General features: G+C 39.2%; 3 protein-coding genes across 5 annotated transcripts; 2 read left to right on the top strand and 1 right to left on the bottom strand.

Moving 5' to 3' along the window:
* Positions 1-92: 92 nt before the first annotated feature.
* On the top strand, positions 93-6,228 carry pif1 (PIF1 5'-to-3' DNA helicase homolog (S. cerevisiae)). 2 transcript variants are annotated; one of them, XM_077725074.1, is made up of 13 exons: positions 93-245; positions 1,506-2,062; positions 2,256-2,379; positions 2,479-2,604; positions 2,840-2,993; positions 3,062-3,176; positions 3,818-3,924; positions 4,014-4,153; positions 4,458-4,564; positions 4,647-4,734; positions 5,313-5,458; positions 5,551-5,742; positions 5,925-6,228. In XM_077725074.1, the coding sequence occupies exons 2-13, from the start codon at positions 1,514-1,516 to the stop codon at positions 5,973-5,975; spliced, it is 1,899 nt and encodes a 632-aa protein (XP_077581200.1). In that variant the 5' UTR covers positions 93-245; positions 1,506-1,513; the 3' UTR covers positions 5,976-6,228. The 2 variants fall into 2 exon arrangements, with proteins under 2 accessions (XP_077581200.1, XP_077581199.1); XM_077725073.1 differs by lacking the exon at positions 93-245 and adding an exon at positions 979-1,098.
* On the bottom strand, positions 6,214-7,465 carry uqcrh (ubiquinol-cytochrome c reductase hinge protein). 2 transcript variants are annotated; one of them, XM_077725075.1, is made up of 4 exons: positions 7,305-7,465; positions 6,948-6,995; positions 6,594-6,755; positions 6,214-6,530 (listed from the first exon to the last, which is right to left on the bottom strand). In XM_077725075.1, the coding sequence occupies exons 1-4, from the start codon at positions 7,350-7,352 to the stop codon at positions 6,498-6,500; spliced, it is 291 nt and encodes a 96-aa protein (XP_077581201.1). In that variant the 5' UTR covers positions 7,353-7,465; the 3' UTR covers positions 6,214-6,497. The 2 variants fall into 2 exon arrangements, with proteins under 2 accessions (XP_077581201.1, XP_077581202.1); XM_077725076.1 differs by having other exon boundaries at positions 6,948-6,992; positions 7,305-7,463.
* A 116-nt stretch (positions 7,466-7,581) lies between these two features.
* Positions 7,582-11,053, top strand: nsun4 (NOP2/Sun RNA methyltransferase 4). Its single transcript, XM_077724292.1, has 8 exons — positions 7,582-7,724; positions 8,178-8,397; positions 8,504-8,678; positions 8,751-8,905; positions 8,979-9,139; positions 9,222-9,346; positions 9,530-9,662; positions 10,149-11,053. The coding sequence occupies exons 1-8, from the start codon at positions 7,632-7,634 to the stop codon at positions 10,290-10,292; spliced, it is 1,206 nt and encodes a 401-aa protein (XP_077580418.1). The 5' UTR covers positions 7,582-7,631; the 3' UTR covers positions 10,293-11,053.
* Positions 11,054-14,238: the final 3,185 nt, after the last annotated feature.

Genomic DNA, 14,238 nt, shown 5'->3' with positions numbered 1-14,238 from the left:
TTAAATGTTTTGACATCATCAGTGTTTTTTTATTCATTCATTTATTTTTAACATTGCTTATCCTTGTCAGGGTCATGGGGGTGCTGCAGCTGACTTCGGCCATCACCCTAGACTGGTCGCCAATCAGTCATAGGGCACACATAGAGACAGACAGCCATTCACAATCACACCACCACCGAGCAGGAATTGAATCTACACGAAGATAGACGAAAGAACCACTGCAATAGTGGGTGGTCATCAGTTTGGTGAGTGAGTCACTATTGCTGTTTTAATGTAATGGTAAATGTTTTATAAAAGCATTATTCACACTGATGCTAGAGACCAGACTATATATCACACTAATGATTAGAGTGGTCGAAATGAAATGAAATTTGCAAATATGCTTCACTTTATGCCATTGGAATAATAAAGAACATCCCACACTCTCGGCAATAATGTGTTCAAGAAATGCATACGACTGCCGACTAAAATTAATGCTGCGCTCAGACTAATAAGAAAACGCACAATTTGTATGCATTGGCTTCAGAAAAGAGATTACATGTTTGCCACATTTGCTTCTAATATTGCTTTAGAATGGTGGAAAAAATGAGGATGTCTGTTTATTTGGAACACAGTGAACTAACTGTAAATTCAGAGGTAGAAATGTCATGTGTCGATTAGATTAGATCGCTATAAATCTTAACTCTTTCATCCAATATCTATGTTTTATTTCTGAATCCTCGCAGTTCTACTGATTTATATCATTGATATAGTATCCAGTATTCACAAATTAATACAACCGAGTAGTGTATTAATTGTTAATTGTCATGCTTCCTAAAAAAACAGGCAGCTTAACTATGCTTAACAGAGTGCTTATTCATTATACCTAATTATTCTATAGGTGATCCCGAAAAATGAAATATACTACACGCTACAACTTTTTGAATCCATTTCCTGATTCAGTCACGAGGGTAGCAGCTCTCACGTTCCCATTGGTTGCGAAGTTAAATCGCCTATTTCGGATTGGTCAATGACTTCCATATGTGATTGGATCACGCGTGCACGCTCACAATTTGAAATCGACGTGTTGCTATAGAACAGCGATCGGACAAAACGCAAGTAAGACTTCTTTATTTAAAATCAAGATCCGGCGTGCAATGTGTTTTTCTTCCTTTTATTATTATGTGTTGATGTTTTGCACAAATGTAAATGGACGAATCAGGGCAGTTCAATTACAGGGACTATTCTGTTTACCTTTCTAAACAGAACGATATGATAAATTGGAAGGCAAAACTATCACAGCTGTTTTTTAAATACAAATTAAAGGGTAAAATGAATTGATCTCAGTTAAAATTATTTCAAAAAATTTTAGGCTTGTAATGACCAAAATTAAAAATTTGCTCATCTAAATGACCAAATTGTAATAAATATATATTTTAATTCCACAATCAGAGATCTCATTTTGTAAAAGTTCATAAAAAGTGCCTGTCTGCAATGTATATTTCATATATAACTTTATTTCAAAGCTGTGACAATGTCTGGAGGAGAAGACATCGGGTCACAGCTGCAGTGTTGCGTGACGACAGAGCACCTGAACGCCTCAGGACAAGCCACCCGCAGGCAGGTCATCCGCAAGGCATCGGTTCTTCTGGGACGCAATGAGTTCCAGGAGCTCATCCTCCGAATCCACGACGGCAAAGTGCCGCAAAATTATCCTCTAAAGGACTTCAAACTGTTCACCAAGTTTGCCCGTGACGGCAAATGCACCGTCAAGCTACTGCCTGAAAACATCCAGGTGCTCATCTCCAACTGCCCACCTGACCAACTCTGCCTATTCCTGAAGACCCTGAGCATCAAACACCAGGCCGGACTATCCACCAAAGTTCTAAATGCGAGAGAAAAGCTGAAGGCCGGCTTGCGCCGCAGCTTTGAGGCCATCAGCCCTCTTCAGCAAAAAGACATTCAGAAGGTCTCTGAGCTCCGAAATCAAGTACCACTCAAAGGCCTTTTGGACCGGGCGAACAAGAACGCGGGAGCCGGACAGCAGGTCAAAAGGTCAAGGAGTGATTGTAATTTCAGCCCTGTGAGTATACACATTTTCCTCTATACCTACTGGTAGAAAGTAAATTCTTAGAATGGGAATTGTTTTTTGAATTAGTTTTGGGACCATTTGCTTCAATACATGAATGACTTGTATAATAATAATAATAATAATAACCTTGTTATTGTGTAAACCTGGAAGGGGCTCTTGAACTAATGTTTTCCGACTATTTTAGGTGAAAGCCAACCCCAACAAAAAAGCCATCTTCTCTCTCCCAACACGTAAACTGAACAGAGGACAGACTGCTGTCCTCACAGCTGTCTTGAGTGGAAAGAACGTCTTTTTTACAGGCAGTGCAGGTATAAAGATTTACGATTATATGCACACATTGTAGAATTATAACATTAATATTTTTACATGATGGTATTAGTCTTTTGATTATCTCATTTCATTTTCAGGTACAGGGAAGTCCTTCCTACTAAAAAGAATAATTGGATCACTTCCCCCAAAAAGCACTTTTGCTACTGCTAGCACTGGAGTGGCTGCATGTCACATTGGTGGAACAACACTACATAATTTTGCAGGTCAGTCAGAGCTTTGCAAAGGTCAAATTTGACACAAAACCGTGAACCCGGAAGCCAAAAAGAAAAGGACATGACTAACTTTAAATGCTGTTACTCCTGTTCCCACAAGACCATAACTGTGAGGCAATCCATGTCATTTTGGAGTGTCTTCCTTTAGAACAAATCTTTATTTTCAGTCAATTGTCCCCACACTTGTTTCACCTCGTGTCTCTTTTGTCCACATCATCGAATCTAGGTATTGGCTCTGGCTCAGCTCCACTGGAGCAATGTTTGGAACTAGCCCAGAGGCCGAGGGTGCTGCAGCATTGGACAACTTGTCGACATCTTGTCATTGACGAGATCTCCATGGTGGATGCCACTTTCTTTGACAAGCTAGAATCTGTAGCCAGGTAAAATACACCAATCAGGCGTGTATTTATGGAAGTAAACCCTTAAATAAATAGTCAACTATGCACAGGTCAGTGAGGAGGTCCACTGAGCCTTTCGGGGGCATCCAGCTGATTATTTGCGGCGATTTCCTTCAGCTGCCTCCTGTTTCGAGGGGAAAGGACAAGGCCAAGTTTTGTTTTCAGGTAGAGTGACAATTTTTTTATGTGAACTCACTGACACCCAACAAGTCACCCTAATATCTAAGCCACGTGAGACTGCTGTCTTGCTCAGTGGATGAAAACTGTTTTGCCACGCCCTTCCTAATAGGAAAAAATAAATAGGGAAACAAGGAATAGAAACATTTTTGTACAACTAAGTACTATACAGTTCCCAGTCTCACCACATTTTAAGTAATTATCTGCAACAGTGTTGGAGAAAGGACCTTCAGAATTCCTCAGAATGTTTCATGCAGGTATTTTTACTTTGTGTGTGTATATGTAAACACATTATCTGAATAATTAGCAGTCCCCCCCCCCCCCCCCCCAGAGCTTTAAGAAACAGAAACACACAAAGATGCTACTAATTACAACAATGTAACTATTAGTGTGATTTGTTTTTTTAATTACCACAATCAAAGCACAAACATTTTTAGAGGTTAATTTGGATCAATATTGATAAATGGCTTGAAAAACGCAATAAGGTAACAATGATTTTCCTTATTGTTTATACCGAGACAAAGGTCCATTTAAATGGCCCCCTGCGTGTTTGAACCAGATAATGGTCTACTTGTTCTTGATTAGCATTTCAGGTGCTCCTCTAAAATGTTACCATTATTTTCCATTAGGCTAGATGTTGGCGTAAAGTCATCCAGGTCAACTTGGAACTGACCGAGGTGCGAAGACAAACCGATCAGACTTTCATCTCGCTCCTCCAGGCAGTAAGAGTGGGAAGGTAAGGTTTTTTTTATTCCAATCTCCTCCCAAAAGCCTTCCAGTACTGATAGGTTTCCTCAGCTAAATGACTTGATCAACTCCCCGCAGGGTAACAGAAGAGGTCACAAATAAATTGACGGAGACCGCCTACCGTCAAATCGACAAGGACAGTATCGTAGCAACCAGGCTGTGCACACACAAGGACGATGTGGAGCTCACTAATGATAACAAGCTGCAACAGCTGCCAGGTATGGCGCTTTTTTCCTAAGTTTGTTGGCTTTTGGGCAAAAACAGTTGCTTGAAATTTTTCTTTTTAAAAATCAATGTTGGTGTTCTGTTTATTATTCATTTTAAATTCAACAGAAGGTAACTTGGAACGCCTCCAAATATAAGGGAAGTGATCTGAAATAAACAGAATATTATCTATAAACAGCCAAAATCAACAAAAAAATGACCTGAAATCAACCAAAATTGGCAAGCATATGCCCCAAAATGATTAGGATTTCGTGCAGTCTTAAATTCTGCACATTCACATGCCTTCTTGTCCATCAGGTGCTGCGCGTCTGTTTGAGGCTATAGACAGCGACCCTGCCTTGGCAAAAACCATAGACACCCTCAGTCCTGTCAGCAGACTGATTCATCTTAAAGTCGGAGCTCAGGTGGGATTTAAGTACACTCTGTAAACCCTCCACACTGTTATTGACCTGCCAATCCATGTTTTTGGTGTCTTTTTTTGTGCAGGTGATGCTGACAAAGAACCTGGATGTCACTCGCGGTCTTGTGAACGGAGCCCGAGGGGTCGTGTTGGCGTTTGAGCCAGGGAAACACGGTTAGCTTAGCACGCATTTATCTTATTAAAGCCAGCTCAGTGGAGCAAAGGGAATTGTCTAAATGATCGATGCAAATGAGCTACTCTGGTTCAATTGGTAAAACAACTTTTGAAATTGAGTTTTTCCCCTGCCATTGATGGCAATAGATGTCCAATCGTAAGGCGCTTTTCCTCTTTCTGCTTTGAATTTAAATGGGATCTTCATGATTAAACATCCAATCTATTTCAAATGAACAATTGTTCATTTTCTGCCACCCTCCCACTTTAAATGGATTGGACGTCTATTGCGCTCAAACGCACCCAGTCAGTTGAATAGTAAAATGTTGACAAGCCAATGAATATTCACGAGCGCCTCAACGCACGCCGTGTTGAAAATAGTCTTTTAAAATGGATAGGGAAAGGCGGGTACTCTTATCATTTTGCTTAGCAATGTGTTTCACTCATGGTGAATTAATAGCTAAACTGTATTTTCTGTCAACTAAATAAATGAACATGTAGAATATATGAATACATTCGGGAAATTACAGTTTGAAACGGCTCATTTTAGAAAGTGCTGACTTGTTTTTTTTCCCCCTCAGGACCCCCTCGCGTGCGTTTCATGTGCGGAGTCACAGAAGTGTTGAAGCCCGAACGATGGGTGTTCAAATCGGGGGGTGGGACACACCTGAGCCGACACCAGCTGCCACTCAAACTGGCTTGGGCCATTTCCATTCATAAAAGTCAGGTGAGCTCAATAATCAAAGGAGTTGTTCAATACGCATTTGAATTATTTGAAAGAATTTAATCTTAAGTCTTTTTCTTTTCTTTTTTTCCCAGGGAATGACACTTGACTGTGTGGAAATCTCCTTGGCGCGTGTATTCGAGAGTGGCCAAGCTTATGTGGCCTTGTCTCGGGCTCGTAGTTTGGAGGGCTTGCGGGTTATGGACTTTGACCCACGGGTGGTCCGAGCAGACCCGGACGTTCTTGCGTTCTATCTGAAGTTGAGAAAAGAGCGCTTGCTGATTCAGGTGGGTAAGGAGCACCTACATTTGTTCTGTTTTTAACTCACTGGATGCAATTGAGGTGCTTAGACATCCAATCCATTAAACGGCTGTCAGCCTTCCCAGTTCATATTGAATTGCACATCTAATGGCGTCAATGATAACCAAGAAAATTTGGAGTAATAATGAACCTATTTATTTACCCACAGACAGCCATGGATGACTATGCTGACATGAGTAACAAAGAGAACTTGTGGTGAGAATACTACTGGACAATTCTGAACCATAGCAATATTAATGCGCTTTGCGACAATCTGACAATAATGAAAGTTGGAGTCACACTGCCATCATGTGTTCAAAATGTGATCTTTTGAACGCTCCCATTTTACCTTTTATTTATTGTTTTTTATTTTAAATAAAGTTTTATTTGATACATATTTTGAAATGTATTTTATCATTGATACATAATTATAAAGTAAAAAGACTAGTCTCTGTAAATGACAGTTTACCAAACACATTTTATTTATTGATAAGGAAAACAACCACAAGCCTGCAATGACAAAAATGTTCCTTTTGTGATGATAAGAGCAAATTTAATATGCATTCTGTACACACAAGATATCATGTACTATGCACAAACAACCTTGTACATAGTATGTGTACATGCATGTTCAAACCAAGGATGCTCATACATTAAGTATTATTTATAGCATAACAATTTGCAAGTACTCTCCTATTTATTTTACAGTTATAGCAGTTATGCAGTTTCAAACAGTTGCCAATCATTTCACATTGTGGAACAGCTTGTGCGATACCTGTAGGGAAAAAAAGGGAAATTAAGAGAAATTAGGGGACATGAATCTGTGTGCCACACTTACGCAATGGTCTCGTGCATGCAGGAAGTCAAAAAGTTCTTCTGTGCACTCCTCTGTCGTGTTTGACTTGGAGTTGACGCGGGTTTCGCACAGCTCCAGGTGCTCCTTGTAGTGCACGCAGTGTTCAGTCTCTTCACACTTGGCACGAATTGTTTCTAAGGGGTCCTGAAGGAGAGAGTTATTGAATGCTACCCAAATATGATTCTTAATATATCAAATTACGACCTGAAGAATCCAATTGATTAATGGCTCATTCATCACACCTAAACATGGCATGTCCTTGAAGCTTGATTTTTTTTTTTTTAGAAAAGAAAATCTCTTGACAGAAAACATTATAATTTAAAAACAAGAACATACCACCAGATCTGCTTCGTCCTCCTCCTCCTCTTCAGGGGCTTCCTCCTCCTAGGCAGTGACGGTAATGGGCATTAGACTATTTGAGTGCATTTAAAAAAACGTAAATATATGCCTGTAGTAAACATATCCTTTAAGGGGCGATGTAACGGGATTCATAAAACAAAGTAAAATGTTTAAATGTGCACTTTTCATTAACAGACAGGATGTCAATAGTCTAAATAAAGTATATAACATGTATTTCACTTATGTTTTTCATCTGACACCACCATTGTCAATGAACGTAACCTTATCTGCAGTCATTACCAGATGAGTCACAAACACCCATGATCCAAGCAAATGTTTTGATTTTTATTTTACCTCGTCTTCGGGATCGCCGTTAGTCAGCATCTTCTGTTCAAACACCATGATTATAGCCCTAAACTTATCAGAAATGACTTAAGTTATAGCGTGACTGCTACTGCAGTGATCCGTCGAGGACGTCAGGGTCAGTCACTCGCAGGAAATGTCGCGGGAGCTAAGCGGAAACGCAATGTAATTGGTAAACCATTTCATGGACGGTAAATTGCTCCAATCAAATGCCGATTTAGGTTTATAGTCCCGCCTATTATTACGTTAGTTTACCCGGAACTATGTCGAAAGGTGTTGGAACAATATCGGACAAACAAAAGCGACGCACCTCTAATAATGGCCCTGTGCTTAGACGCCAAACTTTTAGTAGGAAAAATTAGAGATTTGAGATGTTTTACGCCCAAAAGACATCGCGTAAAAGAAAAATGGGTAAGTGTTAAATATGGTTAAAACTATATAATTAATATTAGCTATATGAACTGGAATCTGAGGATGAAGTGCTCTTGTAGCCCTCAAGAATATATTAAAAAAATATTATGCATAATGGTAGACATGCATGTGCACTGTACGTTGTGGAAAATAGCTAAAAGATGTGTAGTTTTCATGGTGTTTATTATACCGGCATAAATAAACTTGCTGGTACAGAAGCCAGTGCATGATGGATTTCTTTGCAGGGTTGTAGTTCTAATTAATAACACATGGGGATAAATCAGGGACCTCATCAGCAGGTGTAGGGGATTGTGGATGTACAGATCACCTTCACCCAATAGGATTTAATATTAACATTCAAGAAATGCAATTCCTCAAACATTTTAAGTAAAATATTTAACAAAAATGTAAATGAAAAAATAAATCAATTAATATTTTGTTTTTGTTTTCAAGGCCGCTACCCGTCCGAAGCATCCACCAACACGTTTAGCCCTGCAACATTTTGACGTGACCTACGGCAGTCAACTGGGTCCACTCTGGCCATCGATTCGACTTGCCCTCCTCTCGGAGAAAAAATACGGCGCTCTGCTCAATAATTTCTGCCACCATGCTTTTGTGGAAGATCTGACATCCCAAGGATGCAGAGACTTTCTTACAGATACCATTACAAAAGGTGGGTATTCAACCAATGCACTCTGAATGGTCAACACATTTTTTCTGGCATTCTATTTATGTATATATTTTTCATATTTTTTTGTATGTCGACATCATCCATCCAGAACAATGGTGCAAAGAGACAGAAACACAAATAGAAGACGGTGAAAAGTCCGCTTTAACCTCCACGGATAAAAGTGACGTGATTGGTCAGCATGAAATGGCAGTACCAAACCTTAGCGCTAACATGAAATGCATGGTCTTTCCAAGAGGTGATATCACACGATTCAAACCTGCAAAGTAAGACCTAAATTACTGAAGGAATTCGACCGAGCATTTTTTTTGTGGGACTCATATCTATTCTCTCTCCAGACCAGATGCCTCCGGGTTACTAAGTTACTACCTAATGGATGCGGCATCAATATTGCCTTGCCTTGCCCTTGATCTTCACGAAGATGACAATTTGTTGGACCTCTGTGCTGCCCCTGGTGGCAAGACGCTGGCATTGCTCCAAAGTCAAGCCATTGGTAAGATAATTACATGTATGGAGTCTTCCTCCCCAAAAATTGTGATCCTGAACCATTTGCCATTTTTCTTCAGGTTTTCTGTGCTTGAATGATTCCTCCGTCTCTCGGACAACACGGTTAAAGAAGGTTCTCCACAGCTACGTACCGAAAGAGTTTTTGACTCCTGAGAAGCTGCGCATCACTTCCTTCGATGGCACCAAATGGGGCGAAATAGAGCCCAATACTTTTGACAGAGTAAGTCTTTGTTTTCATTTTTTTTGGCAAGGGTTCGTCCACATTAACACTACTGACATTTTGTCCCGTGATGTTGTTTTAGGTGCTTGTTGATGTTCCCTGTACCACTGACCGACATTCACTCATGGAAGATGACAACAATATATTTAGTAAGAACAGAATCGGCGAGAGGCGGAGACTGCCGCAAATACAACTGCAACTACTGCTGTAAGTACAGATGCATATTTTATTTTAAGTGACCTTTTTATTTTGCTGCACACTGACACCATAAGTTTGGATGCCACCTTAATCCAAGCAAAAAATAAATAAAGGAGTGGTTTTTATCATGAAGAAAAGGCACCACTGTTGGTTTTAAGTGAGAGTTGAGATTTTTTTTGTAACTCCTTGCAGGGCAGGATTAATGGCAGCACGTCCAGGAGGCGAAGTCGTCTACTCCACATGCACGCTTTCTCATATCCAGAATGTGGGCGTGGTTGAACAAGCCATCCAGTTGGCGCAAGAGAACCATGACATCCAGCTTGAGGTTAGTGAATGGACCAAAAAAAAAAAAAAAGAAATACAAAAACAAACGATTGGCTGGTTCAAATATTAACTCATTTATTAAAATTAGAGCAACTATAATTTTGAAAACCAACTATCATTATTTTCCAAAGCATAAGTGGATGTATGCAAGTATCCCTATGTAGTTATTGTTTTTTAAAACATTTACAGTTTTTATCATCTGCTTTCTTTGGAAATTAGTGTCTTCAATTTTTTTAAATTAAAAAATACAATAATAGGTATGTTTTTATACAACATTTTATTTTTATTTTTAAATATATTTAATATAAACGGGGATGGCTAGTAGCAAATAAATGCCTAGAGTAGTTTTATGTCCTGATTTTGAATCATCCTCCATTTAAAAGCTTCATCAAGCGTCTAGCATGGCCTCAAACAAGAAACTTATTTGTAGGAATTTGTTTCTAATGGGAATTTGTTTTTCCTTCTTCAAAATCAAATCAACATCTAGGTTGTAGACCTGCGCCCCCTTACACACGCGTTCAAGAATACCTTCCACTTTGCTTCTGACCTCCGTCTGGGTGAGATGGTCATCCCGCACTTAGCCGCTAACTTTGGACCCATTTATATGTGTAAACTCAAGAGGCTCACGTAGAAATCGGATTATGTGGATCTTCGCTCAACATTTGGAATGCTTACATTTTACAATTGTATGTTTATACAAATGTGAATGTAGAGAAGCAAAATAAAATTACAGGGAACTATGGTAATGAGCAGCTTATAAGTAATAAGAAAGACATTTGTAACATCTATTTACCGTAATATAGATACCAAAATGGCATTACCCATTAAGTTTAATAGTCCACGTCAACACAATAACATAACGTTATAATAATAATAATCTGATATCTATATTTTTAGAACACAAAAAATAATACAACCAGTGTTACGTCCTGTATATTCTGTTATTTTGGTTCGCAAAATCAACTGTATTGCCACAAACCTGCCAACATAGAATACATTAAATAAATAAATGAATCCCAAATAGATCAGTCTATATAGCTATTATAAAACACAGGCTACAATATGACAAATCATTGTAATTTTCCCTGTATTTATTAGCTGTGTAACAATACATCTGTTTGTTTATGGTACTTTTTTTTAGGGAAAATGTAACTGATAGTTTTAAACACGTAGTTTTAAGCCCATTTTCTTTCCCAATAATGGCAAACTTTATAATATTGATAAATATTGTCTTGGTGTCTATTGTGGAATGAAAGTGGTAATTTACACTCCCTGTAACCATTTTAGGAAACTGTCTAAGGGACCACTAGAGGTCACTATGGTCTGTCAGTAAAGTTTTTATTTTATTTTATTTTTTTATGAAACTAGTAAATCCACAGTGTGTCAAAATCACACGGCCAAATTGCCTTTTTTTGTTGCTCCCCATCCATCAGGTGTGATGCTTGCCTGATAATGTGACAAAAGCTAATAATGAGCACACAGGCAATGACTTATTTGACCGTCTCCATTTGTGCACCTTGCATTATGGCATCTCTGTTTTGCATTGACATTACTCAGAGGTGAAATGTTCCCTAATGTGAGTGCTGGGAAAAGTGCCGCTCCCCCCTTTTTTTTCCTCCACCATCCCATCACACCATAGATGACCTTTTATGTTCTCCCGGCCAAGCAATGTAGCATGAAAAAGGTGTGTGTATCCCTACAAGGGGTGTGTGTGTGTGTGTCTAACTAGCAGAGCGTCATCCGCTAGCTGCTGCCATTAAGCTGCTCCAAGCACTGAGCTGCCTCCCATTCCCATTGAAACAGCCACGCTGCTCCCAGATGAACATTAAAGAGGCAGCCAGCTAAAATGGGATGTCTCAACCCACCCTTTTTTTTGCCCCCTCTGCTTTTTTTATTCCACAGATGAGTGCAGATAATTATCTGAGCGATTGTGAGTGATTACTGTATTACTGCGCTACAAGCGGGATGTATTGGAGAATGCAGAGGGAATTAATGAGACATAAAAACTATTTTTGTATTGACTGCTTTCATCTCCAGGGCCTGGAGTGCCTGTTCACATTGCTTGTGATTACCTAAACGTATTGTAAATATGTACTTCCGATGGGCCCTTCCATAAATTTACATCTTTTAACACTCAGGAGACGACAGACTGTTAGAGATCAGTTAGCGGGCTATTCCGCATGTCTCCACTTTATTGAATTGGCCAATGAGCCGCTGTGAGGTTGACTCACTTACTCACTCACTGTGTGAAGGGTTGCATACGCTACCTATTAAAAAGATGTATGGAATGGCTTTAACCTTGTTTCAAACGCAGCCAATGTGTTGCTAAGGAACCTTAAAATGCCCCGGAATCAATATTAAGTCACCTGGAAATGCCCCAAAATCAGCAGGAACCCACAATCGAACAAGAATCCTCCTGGAAAGTCCCTCAAAATCAATTGGAAATGATCCAAAATGAACCAGAAGTGAGCACCCTGGCATGGAAGTCATGCAAAATAGACGTATTGCCTGCCATTGACAACAATAGATTCCCATCTCACTTAAAGTGCCTGTGGATGCTCAGACATCAACAATGGCGGCCAGTCAGATGTTTTTTTAATGCCAAAAATAAAAATCTGTGCTAGAAAAGTTCAATGCGAACTTGTTAATGTTCACAAAAATGAACAAAATGGCCACATCATCAAAAGTTTCAAGAGACAAAAAACTGAAACTATATTATGTGTGTACAGCCAAGCACAATTGGTGCGCTGCTACAAACAAAAAACCCCAAGAGTCTAGCTCCTCATGCTAAAATCACAGTGTACCATCCCCTCAGCGTCTCTCTTAGACACCCCCAACCCACCTTTCTCCATGGTTCTCTTAAAGGTTTTAAGTATGGCGAGAAAGGAACAAAACCTGGGTCAATTGAGAAGGTGACAAGGTGTGCCAGAAAATGATCCTAATCCTGTTTCCAGCATTCTTTTAGCCCACTGGCATGGCTATTTCGCAGCATATTATCTGAGCTGTCAGGCCCCGGGAAATCCTTCTAATAGTGTCCATTGGCCAGACACACATCAAAGCTCTCTTGAAAAGTGCTTGCAGGAACTTCCAAAACTGGGAGGGGAGCTGCAAGGCTTGAAAATACAAACAGACTTGGTTGTGACTTTTTATTGAAGTCATACAACTCAATATTTGTGAAAAAACATATTTTTCTTTTGTAATAAACACTCCAAATGCTATTTCGCCTTCATCTTTTTAAAGGAAACTAAACCTCCAGTTTGTTTCACACTAAAAAAAAACACCACAAAACATGACAATGCATTAAAAAGTTGGTGGCTACAAAAAGGTACACTGATGGATAGGTAGGTACAAGATCATGATTTGTTTATTTATTTATTTTGCATGGGTAATTGGTCGATCTCTGAAAATATAACCAGTCTTGTCCTCCCCCCCGAAAGCAGTTTTTATCGTTTCCATTATACTACTTTAGAAAGAACTACTGAATGTGCAGTTAAAACATGTTGTTTCATAGTGTATGACTGTTTTATTGGAATATTAAACCTGCATGCTTTTCAAATATCGGTGATTGACAAGGACACTCTTGTCATTTTAACCCTTTAGGCCCAATTTTTGATACAAACAAATGAATGGATTGGACGCCTAGCGCTATCAATGACAGTGAATCAGTTAACAATTCCTCATCATCATACTTGTATTCTCACTCATTATATATTCAAGCCATCAATATTAAGTACAGGTTATTTGATGAAATTATATTTGGATTCTGTTGTCTGAATTTTGAACAAAACTATGATTTTTGTAAAATATGTCAATCAAAACTAGTCTTTGTTAAATGTGTCCCCTGAAATGGCGAGCGAGTTTGGGTTTTTTTTGTGTGTGTGTAGCTTTAATGGTGAAAATAAGCAGCCTGATCCAGCATCAAGGGCACTTGACCCTGCAGCAGTACAATCTAGCAATCCCTGTTCAGCCCTCGGGCGTGTGTGTGTGTATGATGTGTTTGAGAACACTCAGGACTCTAGTATTATGTTACCTTAACTGGTCTCGGGCCTCGTGGGAGAAAATTGCGCCTGTACCACCCGGACAGGCTGTGGATAACAAGGACATTTCACTCTGCTATTGTATCATTGGTGCATTCCGGATGCCCTTGGATGATTTATTTATTTTTAACTATGTGGATTTTAGTCATGAAACAATACAAGGTCAGGGTGATGTGTTATGATGCTAATCTGGTTAGCTCGTTTATTTAGTGTTTGTTTGTTTTTTGGCTTCAAATTAGATTTTGGGTTTTTTTTTAGTTTAAACTTGATGAGGACCAATTTTTTTCTTTATCATAAGTAAACTAATTGATTATTAGATTAATACGTGACCTCGAAATTGTCTAAATTTGCTTGTTTATTTTTTTTTGTAGGGCATGTATTTAACTTGACTCATTGCAAAAAGAAATGGTCAACTATGAACATTTTCTTTTGTGGAAACTAGTCGAAAAGACGAGCTGCCTTCATGTGTGTGTGTGTGTGTGTGGTTGTGTGTTTAGCAGTAGGGTGTGTGTGTGTGTGCGTTTTGACAAACCATGCTGT

This window comes from Stigmatopora nigra, chromosome 9 (assembly GCF_051989575.1).
Source record: "Stigmatopora nigra isolate UIUO_SnigA chromosome 9, RoL_Snig_1.1, whole genome shotgun sequence".
NCBI lineage: Eukaryota > Metazoa > Chordata > Actinopteri > Syngnathiformes > Syngnathidae > Stigmatopora > Stigmatopora nigra.
Note: the sequence above shows the minus strand (reverse complement) of the source record. Positions and strands in the feature narration are given on the sequence as shown.